This window comes from Crotalus tigris, unplaced genomic scaffold, assembly GCF_016545835.1.
Source record: "Crotalus tigris isolate CLP2741 ecotype Arizona unplaced genomic scaffold, ASM1654583v1 scf7180000020588.15403103151:6194809, whole genome shotgun sequence".
Lineage (NCBI taxonomy): Eukaryota > Metazoa > Chordata > Lepidosauria > Squamata > Viperidae > Crotalus > Crotalus tigris.
Genome location: NW_024098092.1, coordinates 3,500,549 through 3,523,099, shown reverse-complemented (window position 1 = coordinate 3,523,099; position 22,551 = coordinate 3,500,549). Strand labels below are relative to the sequence as shown.

Sequence of the window (22,551 nt, the reverse complement as noted above, 5' to 3'; positions counted from 1 at the left end):
GGAGGACTCTCTGCAAAGGAAGTCACCGGATGTGGAAAGAAAACAAAGATGCAGTTATAAGATTGTGTTGAAAAATGATATGCCAGCTGGGCAGTTGCTCAATTTTTCCCACTGGTGCCGGAGGGCTGGTTCATCTCAGTTCAGCCTTCCGAAAACCATTCTGCCTTGCCAGGCAAATACTGTACTTGCAGTGACGGAGACCATGTTTTAACACTATCACAAAAAGTCATAGAAGGATCCTAGAAATCTGGAGTGTTGGCTGTGAAGGTCACAACGCCAGTTGCTGCAACACCAAGCACACAGATGTGTGAGTTGTGTGCCCTTACATTAGGGGATCCCCAGTTCTGCAAAGGGATACATGGTTTTATCTTGGATCCTTATGTCTAACTTGCTCCCTGCAAAATATTAATAAGACATTGAACGGATTTTATAGGAAGAGTTAAATTCTCTGCCACTCAGAAGAAGTTTATAAACCCGCTGCTTTTCATCTCTTTTTTCCTTTGGTGAGGGAAGGCAGAAAGCCACCACTAATCCAGCATAAATACCCACGGAGTCAGTCTGGAAGGTGGCATCAAAATCCCTTATCAAAACCTGGAATCTGAAGAGGGCTTTAAAAACGACGTAACCTGTCAAAACTCTTGCCAGCAAAAACATTCCAAAGCTCCCCGAGCACGGAGCTGTTGGAGTACCAAATGGGTTGGTGGCATTAGCAACAACGAAGGGGAGAGGCAGGCAAGAGATGGAAAGGGCAGTGGGCAACTTTGGGGCAAGGCCTTTTATTTGCAGCAGCCCCTCAGATATTGGAATACTGCTACCCCATCAAGTTCAAATGATGAAAGAGCCACGTGCAAGAGGCAGCATATGGTGGACAGTTTGAATGTCAGAGTGATCTCCAGGTTTCAGAAGTGGCATGGAAAGCTAGCCAGGATCCTGTCTCCTAAGGAGAGCGTCAGGCTTCCCTTAGAGCAGCAGCAGAATGCTATTCCTTGCACTCTTTGATCCCTATGTAAAAGTCAACATGTTCCAACTTTATTATTATTATTATAACCAGCTTGTATCATGCCAGACCACTTGGCAACCAATCTGGTGTGCTGTGATCTGTTTACAACTTTCTAGGCTCACCCAGAGGGGAAAGGAAGGGGGGGGGAACTACAGTGCATACAATGCGGCTAAATATACAGATTTATTTATGTATCTTATTAAAACATAAGACAGCAAAGAAAAGCCAAGACATTTTGCTATAATGGTTGCACTTGCTTTGAATTTTTTTTCACCTCCAATTTTTTTGAAATCTTCCTCAACCTCAAAATAAAATAAAAAGTATCACCCAGCCTCAATATTTTGGTCATCTAGGCAGGACTAAACATAGGAAAAGAATTGGGACTGCTGTCCCTAATGGCCGTCTTCTGTCACATTTATCCTTACGGCAATTCTTTCTACAATTTCGTCTGTATCCTGACATCATTGTGTATTTCTCAAAATGTCCAGCCCTCCAAAAAGGAAAAGGAATGCATACCGAGCTCCCTAAATCAGACCGGAAGCTTGGGAAATTAACATCCTTGAAGGACTTCCCATAGTTACTTTATAATTTCTCCCAGAAAGTAATCATACTATCAAATTGGTTCCAAACTGGGCAGTTATTCACACCTATATAGAGGCATTCCTCTGCATCTGGACCATTCTGAAATTGTAGAAGAGAGAAACTAGGCCCGCCACAACTTTTTTGGTTTCTACTTGGCAATAGAGCTGCTGTCTATCGGACGCAGATGGCTGCCAGTGCGAATTCACTTCCTGTTCTAACTACTTTCAACCCTCAGCCTCTTTAGGGTGAGCAGAAGTTAAAGAGTATCCCACCATTTCATCCTTGACCTGCTGTTGGGGTCAGAGGAGGACAAAAAGCAAAAGTCACCTGCTGCAAACGGATAAATTAAGGTGTCACAGACAGGGAAGGGGACAACCCCTTATGTCACGTGGCATTTTGTTTTGCCCTTTGAAACCCCACAAAAGTCTGAATGGGATTGCTTCCATCTTCAGCACTGTCCTGAGTCAGATCGTTGACCGTTTCCAACAATCCCAAGGTTGTATCCTTGATTTCAGCATCTCCAAAGACGGGACTTGGTTATTCACCTCTGCAGTTTCTTGTGTACCTATACGTCCACCTCTTTGTGTATGTGTGAGGCAGAGAATCATGTTTATCCTCCCCTTTCACTTGGCAACGATCGCAACAAAGCCAGCTGTCTCAGACGAAATCAGTTCATTCGTATGGAAGCTGCGCCTTGATCTGGTTTTGCACGACCTTCCGACATTAAGGCTGGGATCTTAAGGTCAAGCACGAAGAGTTTAAATAATATACAGTTCTTTCCATTATAATGGTTATTAAGGGCATGTTTAAAAGCACACACGCAAGTCCCAAGGCCTGGTAGAAAACTCTAAAAACCGCTGGCACCATTTCTTCAAATTGAGCTTGGAAGCAGACATCACGAGCGTAACACGAATGACGTGCAAGAAGAGAGAAGAGGGGATCTATTACTTAAACTATGCCAACATGGATATGTCGTTTTCAACTGACACGGTCTCGTCTCCTAGCCCTAACGCAAAATCCAAATGGTCGGATTAGATTTGGTCAGTATAATTATTTCAATCATCCTATCCCAGGCTTCCTTTGGGGAGAAATATAGGATCCTGCCTTTTCCTAAGCCACTTCAATTGCTCTCCAGAATTTCAGGTAAGAAGCTCTGTTAGCCCTGGCTGGAGATCTGAGAATTAAAATGGGGTCCTTCTGCAACCAAAGACATTTATGGAAGGCCCTGAAGCGTTACCCCTTTAGAAATCACTCCAGGTCAAATTAGCCACTCCTAATAAAATGACTTACCGGAAGAATTTTTCGCCCAGGTATAAACTGGCTCTAAGCTGCGAAGCACTTTTGAAATATTAAGGTAAATCTGAAAGGGCCCCAAATCTTCAAACTAATGAGGATCAAAAAAAAAAATGAATTGGAACAGAGAAGAATTCTGGGACCATTCTCAGCATATTACACCATACTCATTTCCTTGGGCTCAGAAAAGAGAGAACGTACGGATGCGTTGCCCACAACCATCATGTGGGCTAGTTCAGAACACAAGATGGAGGACATAAGAAACCGTAGGTTTATGTTACTCCATCAACCTGCCTACAGGACTGGCAGCAGCTTTCCAAGGACTAGACAGACTTTTTTTTTTTCTGATCCCACCTATCTAGGAGATACCTGAGCATGCAATATATGGGAAACACGGGTTCTACAGATAAGCTCTGATGCCCAGCCTCCTATTTGAATCAGAGGAGAGATTTCCTGGGATCTCTGAGATGGAAAATCTGATTCAGCCAATGGAAGGACGCTACATCTGGGTTTTGGGTTCTGTGTTATGAACTATCCTCTTTCTTTCTCTTGGATTGTTACTATGCCTCCTGCGGGGGAAAAAAAGAGACATTTGCTTCATTCAGCTGCAGAACACCAATGGCAAATGGAAGGGGGTCCTTTGGGCAGGCAGGGTTCAGAGTTCAAGCCTGATGTGTTTTCTTCCCCTCCTTTCTCCGTTGCAGATAGTCTGGGCATTAAACACCCACAAACATGCCCATAAAGTCAGATCCATTCTGAATGGTAACGGGGGCGCCAGCGCTGTTGTCCACAAAGATGGAGGTGTATTGTCCAGCCTGTGCCATAAAGGAACATGGGAGAAAGGAAGGAGAAAAATAAACACGACATCCATGGATGCGGAAACTCCGTTGGCTTAATCAACAAATCAGAATAACAGAATTGGAAGGGACCTGCTCAAGCAGGAGACCCTATGAAGGCTGCCCTCGGCTTGCAACAGTTCATTACGGAATGTTTGAAGTTAACAACATCACTGAACAAAGTGACTTAGGATCATTTTTCACACTTAGATTTGTTGCAGCATCCCCATGATCGCATGCTTGACAACTGGTTCCTGTTTATGACCGTTGCAAGGCCCCGGGCCACGCGATCAATTTTAGCGACCTTCTGACCAGCACAGTTAACGGAGATGCCATGGTTAACTTCACAACTGCAGCGATTCACTTAACAACTGCGGCAAGAAAAGTCGCAAAATGGGGCCGAATTCACTTAAAAACTGTCTCGCTTAGCAACAGGAATTTTGGACTCAACTGTGCTTGCAAGCTGAGGGCTACCTGTACTGTTTCAGACAAATGGTTGTCTAGTCCAATCAAACTTTCTCTGGAGCTAGGACAGTGGTTCTCAACCTTTTTAATGCCGCGACCCCCACCCGGTCGTAAGTCGAGGACTACTCAACCGGTCGTAAGTTGAGGAGTACTCAACTGGTGCAGCACCGTTTGCAGAATGGGACTTTTGGAGGGCTCAGCAGGGCAGAGACAGCCTGGACAATTCCTATTGGCTTTTGAAAGCCAATAGAATCAGACTCTATTCAAGAGAGTCTATTCTATGGGCTTTCAAAAGCCAATAGAATAAAAGGGAGTAGCACAGCTAAGGAAAGGGGGAAACAAAATGGCGGACTGCGTTGTTTGGCAACCCCTGTGAAATGGTCGTTCGACCCCAAATGGGGTCCCGACCCACAGGTTGAGAACCACTGAGCTAGGACTTGGAGATGACAAAGCAGTAGGCAGGGATGACACCCGTAGAAGAAGACAGATCATCCATGGGCACCAACATGAATAAAATCTTGGGGGAGATGCTAGTGATATGAAATTATGTGTCCAGTGAGCAGAGCTGGGCTATCCAAGGGGTCTCTAATGGATTCTCAAAACAACTCATTGAATCCTGATGACATCCCATTCAGTTGGTCACAAAAGATCTCTGACATAACCATCTACCTGGTGTCCTCTGATACCCAGCCTTTAGTTAGTGCAAATTCCTAGAATGACCTGGTTGGAACTGGACTCACCGGGCAGGACAACTGGACACACTTGGAGAGTGTCTGGCCGGCGGCATTTGAACTCAGAAAAGAGATAATGGGCAAAGTTCCTGGAACTCAGAATTAATCTGGACTCTCTGTTGCACAATCCTTACCTGGAGTTGGAGCAATCCATGAACATAAACAGTAAAAACTTTACTGTTGCTTTCCAGCCCAGCAATAACCTCCAAAGATCTAGACAGGTGCAAAAGAAGGAGACAAGGCATTTACTGGCTGGGATGGCATCAGATAGGAAGGAGGGTCTCAGATTGACAAGCCTGGCTGTATTTCACAGATTAAAACAGTGACATGTCTGGTAAACGGTGGCACTTATGGAAACCCTTATTCTCCCCTCCCCTTCACAACATGACTTCTTTAGCCAATTCTGGTGTAGGTGTCTACAAGCCTAGTTTGAAAAATAAAAAAGGAAGCCTCTTCCAAACTGACCAGAAGTTTACTATGCACCGTTCCTGCAGAAAGAAGAGGTAGGAGGAACCGGATTAAAATGCCAAAGGTAATTTGTGGTAGGTGTCCAGTGTTCCTGGATAAAACAGTCCCACAATTCGGGCAATTCAAATATACTCACGTGTATCGATGGCAGAGGGATTCAATGCAGATCAAGACCCGAACGTTGTCTCTTGCTCGAAGCTGCAGTTTACTTTTCAGCTCACTGTGGTCTTGGAGAGAGAGAGAAAGAAAAACAGTGTTGAAAAGAAAGCCTTTCTCTTTTAGCGTTCAATCCAAAAAAGTAACGGCCTTCCGGTTGGTGTGAGATTTCTTATTTCCCATTTCTCATTTCCATACTTGCTGACCATGAATCCTGGGCCTGGTTGAAGCAAATGACAATTTACCGTTCCTCTCCCCCTTCAGAAATTATAAATATGGTTGGGAGCAGAAACCAAGACACCGAAGGAGAAGAAATAACTGGATTCGTCCTATGGAGCAATTTAACAAAAGAAGTGAAACTAAGTTCCGAGCCCATAAGCACAATGAGGAGCAGGCCCTTTCTTAAATTAAGACCTATCCCCTTATTCTAACCCAAATCTTCTTTTCACTTCCCAGAGTCAGCCACATGGAAAACACAAAGCAAGGCTTATCATTTGGGAAAGAAAGGAATCTGTTATAAAATAGCAGAGAAGCCTCTGATGGATAAATGGCAAATGGGTCTTTTTTAAAGGGGCATGAAGGAGAGTGGAAGATGAACTTATTACATTTAATTGGGGAACGAGCTTATCTGGTTTTTTTGGGGAGTGTAAGATAAATTGGCTTTGGAGATTGGACTTATTGTATTCAATGAACCAGCAATTGATAAGAGATGGTATTAAGAAACAAACATGGATATTTGATCCGGGACCCATTAGGGTTAATATTTGGGATGATTTGGGATTGAAGCCGTGGTAAATGTTTTTTGAGTTGATTACAACAACAGTTTGCTAAAAAGGGATTTTTGGAATTTCAATTTTGCCTTTCTTTTATTATTAATAATAATAATCCTTATTACTTTTATATTTTTATATAATATGTTTATTATTGTTATCGTTTTTCCTGTTAACTATTTTGTTATAGTATATAGATGACAGGGAAGCGGAAACTGAGAAAGATAAACAGCCCAGGGAGGATAAAACAAGCTTGGTTAAAACAATTTGGATGCTTGGAGCTGTCCAAGGTCCTGAGATTCAGAAGAACACCATTGTGTAACTAAGCTATTGCATGGATCCTATCCTTGGTCATCTCCGTCATCGATTAGGTGGCATTGCTTTGACTTCCTCACACAAATAGCACACACTGTGAACCTCATACACTCCCTCACTGTTCTCTTGAGAGGCAAGCAGTGGACAAATTTAGCCACTGTTCCTTTTCTTGTCCACGAAATGTTTTTTTATGCAACATGGTAAACATGAAAGTCACTGATAGTAAAAATCTAAGCTTTAAATGTATTAGGATCTGTAACTATTGGGGCTTCTTATGCACATGATTATGAGCAGCAGCAACCAATAAGTATTAAGTGTTCGAAAATAATGGTGCAGGATAAAATCAACCAGAAGAGTTTTAAATATGTCTTTGAGCAAAAAAATGTATACAAAACTCTTCCACTGATTTTATCCTGCTCCATTTTTAGAGCAAAATACATCTCGTGCTTTTCTCCCCTGGCCATGATCTTTGGCAGCACAGATTTTTTTTTTGGGGGGGGGGCAATATTCATTCTCTTAAACCAGAGAATTGCCCGTGGAAAGAAAAATTAGTTTTCGAACCCATACATAAATAAATGTTATCACTCACCTACATGGACGTTGGCTGAAAATTGATAAATTCCAGATACTGAAGCTGTAAATCTGCCAGTTGTTAAGTTTAATCCAGATCCTCGGAGAAAAGCTCCTTTGGCTAAAGGCTGTGTGAGAAAGGGAGGAAAAATAGAATTGAAATATTGTTCCCACCAGTTCAACCATTCTTTATTTCCATTCCATAATGTGTAAGAGGTGTAATGAGCTAGGTTTATATACACTATGTGCTGTTTCTGTTGCCTTATTTGGGAAAGAATTACTTTTGCATGAACAGGTAAGAACCTAAAACTCAACCACTGGTGATAGTGTTGAGCTATTTCTTGGCAACAATATTGAAGTAATTTACTATTGTTTTGTTCCTTGGTGATTTCTTGGTGGTCTCCTATCCACAGTCTATGTCTGACTCTTGCCTTGGCATTGAAGGCAACATATCTGCTGAGTTTCCTAAAAATTGTTTTGGAAGCTGCCAAATCCTTGCAGTCAAGCAACCCGGGGCAACATATGTCAGAGAAAACAAGATTTTGCACAATCCTAGATGATTTTTATTATTATTATTATTACTTGCAGAAGTTTGGAAAGATTTTGCGCTGGGAGTTACGAAAGGGTCAATACCATTAGCCTGGCCTTTGGGCTCTCTCGGCTAAGGCAGAGAGGAATTTTAGCTCAGTGGTTTGAACATCTTTATGTTCAGAGGTCTGCAGGTTCAATTCCCAGCCTTTCAAATTTAAGAGGGATAAAAGGAGAGGCAATGGGGAAGGGGGGGAAAAATCCCCAAAACCTTTCAAAGAAAAACAGCAGAGTCGAATGGACAAATCCTTAGACCTGCTGTTGTTTTTAAGTCAGCAAAACATTTGTGGGATTTCAAAAGGAGCCAAAAAAGTCTTTTTTTTTTTTTTTTTAAAGATGACTAGCCCAAAGTGTTTCAAGGCAAATTTCACACCTCCCTTAAGCAACCTAATTGCTTTCTTCTGCAGAGGCAAAGCTCCGGGACTTTATTTTCCTTGTTACTTTATAAAGAGTGTCGGGCAACTGAGCAGGCCTAAAGCCGCTGGTTTAGCAGCTTCCCGACAAGCGAATTTGCTCTAGACAGGCTGCTTGCAAGGAAGATTATCGGACTTAAGTTAAAATAAACCCAGTGTGGCATGTTTATTGTTAGTTTTGGCTCCTGCGGTGCGGGTTTGGCTCAAATTCAGGGGGGGGAAAGAGAAAATGAACTTTACTGAACTTTTATTTTTTTGGGGGGGGGAATCTATTAATTTGGCATCTTATTATTGCCATGTCAGAATTGGGGAAACTAAATTGGCAACGTGAATTGAAGATGCTATCCAAATAATTTTTTTTTTTAAAAAAAGAAGGAAGATTAAGACGTTGGCAGGATTAACCATTCAAGCTAGTGTTCCTAAGAATATAGGAAACCCTCACTTTTTCCTTTTAAATCCTATTTACTATCTACTGCTTGGTCATTATATAAAGTGGCGGGCAATCAGGCTGGGGAAAGATTACAGATTATGACACATTTGGGATCAAACCGCTCTAGTGGGAGCAGAAAAATAGGGCCGGGTATTAAAAAGTTTGAGGCTCACCCATTTCTTTCTCTTGCATCGTGGTCCTAAATTGAAATGGGCTCATGCAATGAACTGTTTTGTTGGGGAGAAAAAGGAGGGTTGCAAGCCTTAAACATATATGAAACAATCAATCTGTAATGTCTGCCAACTGATGTGCGCTATTGCCGTGAAAGGCTCCTGTGTTGAATGATCACTGATTTTCAAACTTGGCAACTTTGGGATTGAGTGGACTACATCTCCCAGATTTTCCCAACCAGTATGCTTGACTGGAAAATTCTGGGGGTTGAAGTCCACATATCTCAAAGTTTGCCAAGTTTGAAAAAACAAAACAAAAACCTGGTTTAGATAGTGGACGATGAAGTAATTTGACTCAGGGTTCTCAGTCTTGACTTTCTTCACAGTTCTTTGATCCCCTTCTGAGGTTTACTCCCTCTTTTCTGGAGATGGCAGTGCTTTCTGACAGCTCCAATTTCTTGCCTGTTTCGTTAAAACCAATTAAACAAAAATCAAGAGGCAGTGACTTAATTCCCCTAAAAACCGCTGACTTGAAAATAGAAAGCAGTTTTCCGGCACCAGTAAATTACCGCTTGAAAAAACATTCCTGTTTCTTCACGTCTTGCTCCCACTCTCTCAACACACTCACAAAGAGAAAGAATTAATGTGGTGCTCTAGGAAGGAATGGAATTAATCGTGATACGCTAATAGGTTAAACTGCTCGCCAGTTAGAACAATCTGCCAGTTTCCCTGACACAGCCCTTAAGCCTCCAAGATTCCAAAATTGGTTTAATTATAGCTGGGGAAGGGGGATAATAGAGCCATGAGCCACCCTGTAAACCCCCCCCCCCAAAAAAGTGGGTCTTTTGTTTCTCCCAAATGACATGAATACACCTTCAGGAGAAAATGGAATGCTGAATCCTTTTGGATTCAAACACTACAACATGCAGTCACCCTCCTTTGTTTAATTCTGGGCAATGGACAAAACAAAATTATTTTATTTCCACCTCTTTACTGATATTTCTTTTTTTTTTTTTTTAAATAGTCTCGAGCGCTTAGGAAGAAAATGTGAGACACAAATCAGATCTCAGCCTGGAGCCATCCTACATTTCTAACTGATTCTACTGTCCCAGAATGCTTGACTGCTGATGACTACATGCAGAGCATGCAGGGGTTTTGGGCAACAGTATATAAATGGAGTTTTCCGCGATCTTTTACTTCTGACCACCCAGTCTAGTCTACAGCTCTGGGATTTTCTGCTGGTCTGCATCAGATATAGAATCCCTTCCCCTTAATTTTGTTTTGAAACACTCTTTCAACCAACATTGGGGTGCCTGCTGAGTTCCCAATATTCTTCTCTGCGTGCTTCAGATGACTTCTGTTGGGTGACCTAAAGATCAACATCCCTAAATTAAGATGGTCATCCCTCTCTAAGATAGATGTGCTCTCCTTCAGAGATGTTCTCCAAATGGCTTAGAAAAAGAAAACATGTTTTTTAAAGCCAGCCCTATAATTGCACTTTGCAAACGCAGAGCAACCGAAGTACGCTGATGGAGGATCAAACGCTCATTAAGAGACCTGTGTGGAGATGGCTGTGAACGCAACCACCAATGAAAGTGTTGAAACCTTCATGACAATAGCCTCGTTTTCTTTTCATCACGACCAGCCAGGACTCTGTCATCGGGCTGGCTGGGCCCACAGGCAGCCGTGCCTCGGATACATCGTTGTAGGAATGCTCTAACCCAATCTGGCTGAGGCCCGCTGAAGATGGCACAAATGTGCTGGCTGGCAAGGCAGGCGTCTGAGAATCTGCCAAGCCTAATTAGAAAAGCACAGCCCAGCTCAATTCAACCTTGGCCTGTGCACTGATGGCTATTAAGATGTCTTCTCCACACCAATTAGAGTGGCACCAACGTTATCCCTGGGGAGAACTTTGACCCTGCCTGGACTCAAAGAGACAGTTTTTCTAATCTCCACTCCCCCGTGTTGCCAACCTCTTCTTTAAAAAAAAAAAAAAAAAAGGCTTAGCTGCTACAAACACAGCAACGGAGGCTCTGTCTTTCATAAGGAGAACTCATACAAAGGAAAAAAGCAACTCCAGCACAAAGAAAACAAACGTTGGAATCAGCCAACACATTTCAATATAGTTCCATAGTTTTCCTACTTAATCCTACTGCAAGACTTCTCTGGGCAATCTCGACTGCTGATGACTACATGCAGGGGTTGTTGGCAACAGTATATAAATGGACTTTTCTGACATCTTTTACTTCTGACCACCCAGTCTAGTCTACAGCTTTGGGATTTTCTGCTGGTCTTCCAAATTCTGCTGAATCCCAAATTCGGATACTACCTGATAGGAACCTTTTTTTTTCCCAGAGAGAGCCAAGGTGCCTAAGCACTGCCAGATGTTATGCTACCATAACTAAGAAGCCTCACTCGGATCAAGCCCAGTTCCAGTGGCTTTCACCCTACTAGCCCACTCCAAATCTATTTGCGTTGTAATCAGGCCCTGTGTTGTTGTTGCGTTTTCCAAACCCCTAATAAGAGCTCGTCCTTTGACTCACCATCTGAAAGTTCTGGAGTTCCATCAAAGTTTTCTTGTCCACAATGATTTGCCCCTTGAGCTTGCAATGGAAGGCTTCCTCCACTCGCCGGTAGAGAGAAATCTCCTCCAGAGGCAGTAACATCACAGGCATCTCACTGGGATGGGCTGGGAGAACTGGAGATGCTCGCCGTTCGGTAGCTTCTGGAAGAAAAAAGGGTTGCAGCGGGGATTACCCTGAGCCGATCTTTGTCTCCAGTAAAGTCAAAAAAGAAGAGCTGGAGAAGAGCTGGTTTACCTTTCAACATTTCTTTAAATTCTTGCATTAAGACCTCATGGGTGACTTCAGCCCCAGGAAGACCACGGGGCCCTGGAGGACCTGGGGGCCCCGGGGGTCCAGCAAGACCACGCTAGAAAAATAGTAATAGGGAAACAGAAGACGTTCAGAAACCGTCTTATGCAGAAGTATAAACTGCCATTTCATTAGCCAAGTCCCAAATTCATGGTTTGATTTGGACCTGTTCTGAGAAACCAAGGGGCATTGCTAAGCTGGGTCAAAGTCTTTGAAGACCATCGTCACTGCTTCTGAAAGAGCTGTAAACATGTGGACATGACACATCTCCAGGGAATTGTTCAATCTCGCTTCCTCCCTGCAATCCTTCCATGGGGCATACAGGATATCCAAGTGGGAGAAGGGTGCCATCATGGGGGAGATGACAAAATGCCAGGGATTGTTTGGGCACAGAGATGGCCAATGACTCAACTAGAATGGATAGCATCATGGAATGTCACTAGGGCAACAGCAAAAAAAAAAAAAAAAGTATCCCGGGAAAGTAAGATCAGTGTAGGAAAAAAAGAGAGAAAAGTGTAGCGTTGGCCAGCTTTGCTAGATGTTCAGAAGAGAAATAAAGGTGCACACAAAAACCAAGCTTTTTTTCCCACACAAAAGCTTTCATCCCAAACGTAGTTTCCCTTGATCTGAGTAAAATCAAAATTAATACTTGGTGATTGCATCCATGCTGTTTTGCTGATGCCAGTCAGTGTTACGTAAGTAACGGTGAGAATGACACACCTTTTAGAGAATCACCCACATTTGGGGAGAAAACTCTTTGTCAACATGGCACATGAAGCAACACTGCATCCCCTCTCCAATTGTATATATGGCACTGGGAAGAAAATAAACCAGCAAGGGAAATTAGTGGGTGCAATGGAGGGTCCCATTAAGGCCGATCACTTAATTTTCTGCAGATCCCACATCATCAGCCTGACAATGGTTATTAGCTAACCGTTGGTCATCTGGCTAGTTAGAACGTCCAAAGGGCCAGACCATCCCACCCTGCAGCATTTGAATGCATTGCGGTCATCGTCATGGTCATCATTAACATTACCAGCTAGCAAAAGCTTCCGGAAATAACCTACTTTTTTATCTTTCCCTTTGCATTTGTTTTTGGAGTTGCTGCCTTCACCCGGACGCTGTACAAATGAAATCCATGTCCGGCGTGGATCGGTGATGGGCGGGTCTGGGGACTCTAGCATCTAAAGAAAGGAAGAGTAAACAGTGACACTGAGATTCTGTAAGCCAGGGATGGCAGGCAGGCAGGCAGGTGGAGAAATCTTCCATTCCCTTCATTGCCTATGAACCTTCCAGTTCTTAATTCTGGATCTGAAATCCAAGAAGCAAAATTTCCATAGAGGAGAGAGGGGATATGAAATTGATAGCCTTTCGGTTCCCTGCCCCCCCCATCCTTCTTCTAGATTTTCATCTCTGTGGGGATTAAAAAGGATCCAAGAGGAAAGAGGAAAACTGAGATGACAATCATTCCACAGAAAGAAGAGGGGAGGTTAAAAGCCAGCAATGACATATAGAAGGGGTTGTTTCAATTTACTAAAACAGTAATTTGTACCAGTGCTCTTAAAAATAAAATACAGCTGGGGAACACCAGGAACTAGAGACAACTGGCCCCCCTCAGACCAGGAAAAGAAATGAGCAAGCTATATGTGCTTGATTAGGACATAATGCGATTCTGATTAAGCCGTCAAAAGATACAATGCATTGAAGAATCCAGCCAATGAAAAGATAAGATCCAACCACATAGATGAAACATAGATGAAAAGGATGCTATTTACGCAGCTAAATATATTAGCCAGCCACCTCCAAATATTTTCTCAATGTCTGCTATATTTGGCTTCCAATCAGTTTGCTGGAACTCTGCAAATGCACATACTGTCTGTTGCATTTGCTAAGGTCCCTGGTTCATTCCTTGGCCCTGCTAAACAGCATTCCCAAAGATCCAGAAAACTGCTACCCATCCACTTTAAAGATCATTATCCAGACTAGTCTACTGACTTCCTATCTAAGAGAAGGGAAGGATAATTCATCTCATGAAGCACTGTGCCACTGCAGCCCAGCAATTGGTTTATTGTTGCTTCATTTACCAAGCTAGCCCCAGGCTAGGCCAGGATCTGCTTCAAAGAAGGCTTCAAAGCAAGCCCATCCATTTCAGCCAGGTGGACGTGCCCACAGACAAGCCTGGAGGCTCTACCCAATCACAGCTTCCCCCGCCAGATGTCTGTGACCGGATTGGTCAGCCGACATTCCATGAAGCAGCAACCCCAGATTCCAGGAAATAACCAAAGAATGCAAGTTTGAATGCACGTTGCCCCTTGTAGGATTTCTCTGGGGGAAACAATGGAGCAGATTGGGTATGTCTAGGGGTGACATGATAGCAGTCTTCCAATATTTGAGGGGCTGCCCCAAAGAGGGAGTCAAGCTATTCTCCAAAGCGCCTGAAGGCAGGATAAGAAGCAACAGATGGAAACTCATCAAGGAGAGAAGCAACCTAGAACTAAGAAGAAATTTCCTGACAGTGAGGACAAGTAACCAGTGGAACAACCTGCCTCCAGAAGCAGTGAATTGCTCCAACACTGGAAGCTTTTAAGAAGAGACTGGACAGCCATTTGTCTGAAATGGTGTAGGGCTTCCTGCCTGAGCAGGGGGTTGGACTAGAAGACCTCCAAGATCCCTTCCAACTCGGTTATTCTGTCATTATTCTGCTCTCGAGTGAGGGTGGAGACGAACGGATTGACACCACAAGGCAGACACTCCCCAACGAGAGAATCATTCAATGGCCTCGGAAACTTAAAATGAGGTTTTATTCTTCTTTAAAAAAAAAATATGTTGGGTAAAACAAATGCTCTCCTAAAACTTACGTTTGATTAGCCAGGCCGTTCGGTGTCCATTGGGAGATAGAAAAACAAAAACAAAACCCTGCTTCTTCTTCACATTTTCTGTATAGTTCCTGCCATCTTTCTCACTTGGGACATTGCTAAGGATAAAGTGGACGACAGAGAATGAGATGGCTGGATGGAGTCCCTGAAGCAGGAGGTGTGAACTTCAATGGACTCCAGAAGATGGTAGAGGACAGGAAGACCTGGAGGAACGTTGTCCATGGGGTCGCGATGGGTCGGACACGACTTCGCAATTAACAACAACAAGGATAAAGTCTTCCTTCATAGGGTAATTCCAGGATCCTGATAGCCTCTTTAAACACCCTTTCCCCTCTTTTATAAACGAAAGGGCCACTGGGGGGGGGGGGCAATTGTAAAAGATCCCCGGTTCCTCAGCCTCTGTTGCCCCAGGCAGATGTTTGCGGAACCACAGCTGTCTGCACGGTGAGCCAAGAGGGAATCCGAGTCACTTCTAGCGGAGCGTTAAGCGCATTCCACGGTAATTGAATAATTAGTGTCAATGTTGGATCCGTCAGGCACACCCTCCAGCCAAGTAGATTTTGCTGGCGTGGGATCAAGACTCTACTGTTTCCCCCCCGGGGACCCCAAATTGCTATCAGTGAAACGAGCTTCTTGGCAAAAGGAAAAAGGACCAATTCTCAAGCATCCTTTTCTGGTTCACTCACTATATGCAAATAACTCCAGGATTCCCTTAAAACGTCCTCCAGTTTTTTCTCCTCCCTTAAGTGGAAGCTTATAAGTTGTGTTGCAGAAGCTTTGAGAGAGCGGAACATCGGCCAGCTTAAATTTCAAGAGGGCATTGAAAGTTAAAAACATGAAGTTGAATTTTGGGGGTGGCAGCCAATTTCCACCCGCCTAGTTAATCCCAATCTTTGCTCTCTTTTGCCATTTTCTTCGGCAAAGCTTCCGGGAACCACCCTGATCAATTTGGGCTCCATTTCTCCACCACGATGTAGAATTGACAACTAAAGTAAGATGGGGTGGTGGGTTAATCTGCTTCCCGCGGAAGGAGGTAAACATACTGAATTGGTGGGGCTGGCCTTTGGCTTTGATGGATTCTCTTTGATCTGGAGAACTTGATGGAGGATTTCAATCGAAAGCCCTGCTCCAAGTGTGTCCAGTGATAAGAAAACACTTTCTTCACATCAAGTGATAAGAAAGCAGTCGGAGAGCTGAAAGATTCCCTTGGCTTTGCATTTCCAAGAGAGAGCTGGGCTTTCTAAAACTTCCTAATGCATTTCAGTTTTGGATCTGGGGGCCAACAAAGTTCATCTGCCTATACGGGTAGGCCCCGACGTACGACTATCATTGGGCCCAAAGGTTCTGTTGCTAAGTGAGATATTTGTTAAATTAGCTTGGGCCCGTTTTATGGCTTTTCTGTTGCTAAGTGAGATAATTGTTAAACGAGTTTGGGCCCATTTTATGGCTTTTCTTAAGCGACACTTCAAACGGACACTAAACGAATGGCTGTGAGAGCTACCTGGACAGTGTACGCACCCACAACAGCCCTGCGGCTTTTTTTTTTTTTTTTTTCTAATGTGTGAACCGTGGACAGGCGGCGGGACCCCTTTCAGAGTTTGCCTGCTTGACCCAGAATTCAGAAAGGCTGGCCAAAAAAAAAGGAGATTTGGAAGGAGGAAGAAGAAGTGACGTGGGGTTTCAACTTTTTTTTTCACTCATAAAATTGTGGGAAGAACGCAAAGGTCATCTTGCTTAAAACGAGGAGGGGGTTACAGCATGGGAAAAGAAGCCAAAATGAGTAAAACAGCTGCTGTCCTGCCCAAGGAAAGCTGGGCTCCCGAGCCACGCCAAAAGGGACTGCATGCCAAGGGCCTTGGGGAACTCTGGACGGCTGGTGACTGCCTGCCCGTCTTGCTGTCCCTGGCTTGCTTGCTTCCTTCGCTTGCAGCCAGCCTGCTGCCCAACCGCCCCACCAGCTATCAATCAAATAGAGGACTGATGGTTAAAATGATCACTCTGCCCTTGTGGTAGTATTATTTAATCCTCTTGGCCCAGCATGAGCAATCCATTGAATAAGTGTGCCAGACTCTCTTTATCTTGGCAACCGTTGGTTTCAGCAGAGAGAGAGAGAGAAGGGGGGGAAAAAAAATCTACTTCTAGTCAATTCAGATAAGCCCAAGATGGACACACACACATGCTCTTTTAGCCAATAGTTACAGTCTGGTCAGTGTGTTTTTCTTCTTTGGGGTGGGGAAGAAAACATTCTACTTTTATTTTTAATCTCTGTGCCTCCCCAAAACTCGTCTCTACTTAGTCGTCCAAGAACTGTAGTTCCTGGATTCCAATCCCATCGTCCTCTGATGTTGACATGCTGACTAAAGCTTATGGGAGCTGGAATTCACCCTCATGTGGAGGGCCACAAGCTGTTTTTTTCTGATTTAGCCAAAACCTTGCTTGCCTTGCAACCGATAATAGCCTAAGTGCAAATAAATATAATCGCCTCCCACCCCCTTTTTTTTTATTGCTAAGCTTTTCTCTCCAAGCATTGGATCACAGGGCCTTTTTACTGCACGTATAACCTCCTTCCTGAAACTACCTCTTAGGTAAAATTCAGTCTCTGATCTAGAAAAAGCATGTTGTTGTCATAAAACTACACTCTTCCCAGTCAATTGACCCACAACTCTAATTGCCCAAGTACAGTAGATAAGAACTGCCTTTCAGGGCTGTCTAGAATGGGAATTTGTCCCGCCTTCCCCTCTGGAGGTTAATTACTTCCCAAAACTACCCCTGTTAGTTAATTAACCACCAGGGATAATTACCTAGTTCTGCACAGACAACCACAGCTCAGCAGTATATGGCATTTTAAAGTATTTTGAACCTCTTGTCAGAACAAAGGACCTATTAGAGATTTTGAACCTCGGAGCTGGGGATTATCTGTTTCAGTCCCACGCTGGCCAAGAGACACAGCATCTGCAAAACATCCGTGGCCACTTTGCAAAAGTCGGGCTAGCGTTCCACAAAACGGTGGCGCCAGTTCAAACGGAGGACGAAAAAAAAACCACCTTCCTTATGAAAGAATTCTGGTTCTCTGACGGAGCACCTGGTTGGCAGACCCTCTTCCCCACATCTCCAGTTTAAGAGGTTCAGATTGCACCCCCCCCCCAAAAAAAGAGCAAACAGAGGGATCTTTTGTGGGCTGGGAATCTGAGACTGTTGTTTGCTCCCTCCCCCTGGTGTCATAACCAGGATAGATAAGATCACAAGTTGCAAATCACAAGGGTCCCATCCTACAGGTAGTCCTTGAACCTACAATCATTCGTTTAGCGACCATTCAAAAGTACAGCAGCCTTGGCAAAAGTGACTTCACACTTACGACCGTCGCAGCATCCCCATGGCCATGCGGCCAAAATTTGGACGGACTGGCTAATGACGGTTTGCAGGATCCCAGGGTTGTGTGAACGCCACTGCAGCCTTCTAACATGCAAAGTTAGCCAGATTCACTTAACATCCGTGTTACTAACCACTGCAGTGATTCATTTCACAACTGGGGTAAGAAAAGTCATAAACTGGGGCAAAAAATTCACTCAACTGCCTTGCTTAGCAATGGAAATTTTGGGCTTCGTTGACGTCGTAAGCTGAGGACTACCTATATACCCATCCTTTTTATGACCCCAAAGAGGCTGTGCTAGTAGCCAGAAGCAGACTTGGGACGCATCTCTTTTATAGGGAGATATCCTGGTAAGGAAGCCAGCTTCACTAGTTACGAAATAAGGAGTGGAAAAGAACTCTTTTGCAGTTATCTCGTGAAAGATTGCTGCTTGAGGAAGGTGTCCAGGAAATATTCCTGTTTCTTAGATCTCAGATCTGAGATCTCCAGGAATGCAAGCTTGCTCTTCTTGTCAAGGGACAATGCCAGCTTCTAAAGATGTTGCTGAACTGTCCCACCCACACCCACCACCACTGCCATAGCCAGCTGGCAATTGCGTTTTGAGACAACTCAAAGGACTTCAGACTTCTCCATCTTCACCCTGATCTAATCCAATATCTTTGCCAATGCTGAAGGTTTCAGTCAACACTGCCCAGAACTACGTGGGTGCTCCATCACTGGAGATTTTCAAAAATAGACAAGGATCTAAAAAGGGCTCCTGCCTTGAATAGAGGGCTAGACTAGAAGGTCTCCGAAGTCCCCCTTCCAGCTTGGATTCTACGTTGTCTAGAAGCTTTAGCTACGCTAGTTGTTGGAAAAAGGCAACTTAACATTTAGAAGGCTACTGGTTCCCTTGAGGTCCTCCCACTGCTCTGTTGTACCAGTTTTGGGGAGAGCAAGAACCTCCAGTCTTGGCACTACCTCTCCTCTTTCTGCTGACAGGGTCAGAAGAAGAGGCCGATCAACAAAACAAGACCTCTTCCATGCATCTTGGAACGTGGACGGGCTCTTCCAGCGCTTCAACAGGATAAATGTAGCCCGTGCGTGGGATGATAAATCAAAAAACCCTTGGTGATTTGTGCAAATCCTCCAGAAATCCTCCATTTGCCTTTTTTGGTCTTAACTGCAGGATTAATGTTTGCAATTCAAGGCCAGTTCATCACTCACAGTGGCAACAGACGTCTAAGAGATCCCGAATGGGGTGGGGAAGACTTTCTCCTGTTGTTAGATCCTCTTTTATAAAAATGCTTTTATAAAATGCTCCTCACTGCTACCAACTTCAGGAATAGGAAACTATTTGATAAGGGGAGGGGGGGGGATCTTTTCAAATCTTAACCTCCTGCTCACAAATGTGACAGTTTGTCCTCATTGCTTGCCCTTTGGAGATAGAATGCACCTCACCATGGATGCACGTAGCTTTAAGCAATCCATCACCAGACAGATCCAACTCTTAAAACTCTGTTTAAACTGTTAGGGTTTTTTTTGGTCTAAGTTTAATGTAAATTTTGTTCTTATTTAAACACATTAAGTCGCCTTGGAAAGTTGGAATATAGGAATGGAAATAAAATAATAATAGGCATCTTCCTTTGAGGGCCTCCAGCTGCTTCCTTTTTAGGAAGAATTGGAACTTTTAGAGGCACAGTTGAATCCTGCAAGGTCTGTATTTTCTTCTCCTGCTTCCATCCCCCTCAGCCCACCACATTTTCCTTCATGCTGGTCTTAGGTGGTTTCTTTTCTGCAGTTGAGGGGATAATTTCCCTCGTGGGTGAGTCAATTGGAGGACCCTCTTCCCAGTCAAGCTTAGCACCTGACATGTTGGCTATTTGTTTCTCTCTGCTGACTGCTGCTAGTTTGTTTTAGCTTCCTTTCACTGCAAGCCCCCAGAGAATTTGGGGGAACCCACTGTCTAGCTTAGGTAAGCCTGGTGCAAACAAATGGGATAAAGGAAACGTAGTTGGCACGAACTTAAGCCCCTAAAGACATTGGATGCGAATAAACACTTCTGTCTATCCTGATTTTATTTTATTTTTTTGCCAGCCTGGTTTTTGGCAGGGGTTGCCAGAATGAGATGGTGAAGTTATTTCTGCAGCACTTTCACAAACCTTGAGGGCTTGTAACTTTATAAACCTCCCCCTTCACCTCTCCCACCTTGAGTTAATCCCACTTCTTCTAAACCTTCAACCCCCTCCATTCTCAAGCTGCCTTGTCAGAGGTTTTGGATTCCCTCTCCATCCAACCCCAGAAGCATGGAGTTTGTAGTCCAGCCAACTGGGATTGCAGCCTGGCCTATGGCCGAGCTGTGTTGGGGGCTAGCGGTGGTGGAATTCCCCGTTACCCAGAGATCTGCCTCCGTGGACATGCCATCGTCACCAGCAACCTGGCAAATGGAGACAGTTACGGAAATGATAATTTCCCCCCCCCCCCCATCCTTCTGCTCAAGTTTCTGGGCTACGCGGAGATCTCTCCAAAAGTTATTGCTTGGATTGATCAGACCAATTTCCCTTGTCACCATGTCCAACCCGACAGGTTATCACGGGGAAATCCTACAAGCAGGGTAGGATGGAGGTCTTGCCAATGTCCGATACACTTGTCTTTGATAACAGAAGCTCACTTTCCTGGTCTCACCTGTCCTTCAACACCCGCTGAAACACTATTGCCAGAGTAGATGGCATCAAACCAGACATCAGAATGTCATCCCGAACCCAAGTTCTGCTGAAAAGGCCTTTGCGGAAACCATGGCTCCGTTTGGTGGACCAGGGGCTATCTTTTGGGAGGGTGAGAAGAGTCTTGGGAATGTCAACCAGTTGTTCTTCCCTTGTCTCACCTGGGAGACGCCAATCAAATGGGAAAAGCAAGCCCACCCAATTTTGCTGCCGTCCCTCACTTACCTTGGAGTGTCCGTTCAATTCTTCACTGTTGGAAAGAGTTGTTGCGTTGAGAGCTTCCATGTATTGGTTAGGCTCCTTCAGTTTCTTCCGCTCTTTCTTGGCCACCACCAGCGAGAAATTTGGGAACTCTTGGCAGATCAGCATTGCCAGGACAAACCAAATCCAGTGTCGTCTTCTGTCTTTTGGGGACAGCATCTTCAAGACGGGGGAAGCAAGAGAGAAGCAACCTTCTCAAAATGGAAATCAGACTTGGGGTGCTGGCTTTGTCTTTTCTAGGTAAAGCCACTTTACTTCTAGTCATCCCAAGCTAATCCCACTTGCAAGCAACGTGTAACCATTGCTCTTTCGTCTTTTGGACGGCCTGCTAAAAATCAACCACGCCAAAGGGACCCACGTTGAGGAATCGCTCCCCTCTGACAGCAGGTTCTCAAAACAAAAACTTGAGCTCTCAGCTGCCAGCTCAGAGCAGAAGGTCCACTGGCCTCTCCCGTTTCATCTTCTTCTCCTTTGGGAAAAAAAATGGCTGGAGGGTCAAACGTTGCAGAACACGTGGAGGCCCCTTCGGAATAGTGGCAGAGCCAAAGGAGAAGGACTGGAGACTCAGAGGCCAGGGGCCAAAGTGGGCTCCTGCTAGTCTGTCCGATGTCACACGTGCTGATTTCCAAAGCTGTCTGCTCAAATCTATCTATACATCGGGAATTTGGCAGAGGTTGCTTACTTCACATTTCTGGATGTGCCATGTCCCAAATCGTAAAAGTCCACAATTTCCCCCTTATTTAAAAAAAAAAAAAAAAAAAAAAGCAAGAAAAAACTCTCAAATCCCAGCTTTCCGGGTGCCTGATTTTTTCTGCCACCTAAGAAACAATCTGACCATCATCGCTTTCCCCTCCTAACCAACTTTGCTGCTGAATCTTCTCTCTAGAGCACCTTTCCCAAGAGGAATGTCCCAATGCCCCCCCCCCTCTCTCTGGGCTTGATAGGAAATTGCTAGCTCCTTGCCTGGCAGCTGAGAGCTGGCAGAAACCTCCCTGGAGTTGTACGGCAGTGAATAAATACAATTTTTGTGGGAGAGTTTTGCATCAACTTGAAAAGGAAGGGGAGTGAAAAAGAGGAGAGGTGGGGGGGGGAGAGAGGGAAAAGGGAGGGTAATTTGTATGGGGAGGGAGGGGCCACATTCTAAAGAGCTGTCGGGGCTGGTCTTTTTGCATTCCTATTAAGGGGAGGCTGTCAGGGGAAGCCGACTCTGACCCCCCCTGTGCCAAAGAGATTTAAATCAGAACTCGCTTCTTTCACCACCACCACCACCACCCCCGCCTGTGTCTTGTTTAGCCCTTTGCAGACCTTCTTTTCCATCTCGCAACATTGGCCTCTTTATGTGCAGCAGCATTATGTGCCTGTTGGGACAATGGCTTCCCGCTTTCACCGGTGGTACTTGTTGCATTTACAGGTCACCTTCGCAAGGATCGGAAAAGGCAAGGCACCTCCAGTTTTATCCTCGGAAGGCCTGCACCAGTAAGGTAGTCTAGGCTGGCAAAAAGCCCTCGCAGTGGGTTTACCAACCCAGGAAGCCCTTGGCCCTGGATGTCTGCAATCTTAGCCTATTGCCCTAAGCACTGTTGTCACACTGGCAATCCAGAGCGAGAGAGAGGATTGGCGTTCAGCTTAAAGCAAGTAGATAATAATAAGGCTCCCAGGTGAAGAGCCAACAACTAGTCAAT

The 22,551-nt window shown here is 44.5% G+C and overlaps 1 protein-coding gene across 1 annotated transcript; it reads right to left on the bottom strand.

Moving 5' to 3' along the window:
* Positions 1–1,164: 1,164 nt before the first annotated feature.
* Positions 1,165–21,858, bottom strand: C1QTNF12 (C1q and TNF related 12). The gene is made up of 8 exons (XM_039367261.1): positions 20,834–21,858; positions 12,728–12,844; positions 11,607–11,718; positions 11,331–11,512; positions 7,206–7,314; positions 5,512–5,602; positions 5,042–5,120; positions 1,165–3,690 (listed from the first exon to the last, which is right to left on the bottom strand). The coding sequence occupies exons 1-8, from the start codon at positions 21,026–21,028 to the stop codon at positions 3,592–3,594; spliced, it is 984 nt and encodes a 327-aa protein (XP_039223195.1). The 5' UTR covers positions 21,029–21,858; the 3' UTR covers positions 1,165–3,591.
* Between the last annotated feature and the right edge of the window lie 693 nt (positions 21,859–22,551).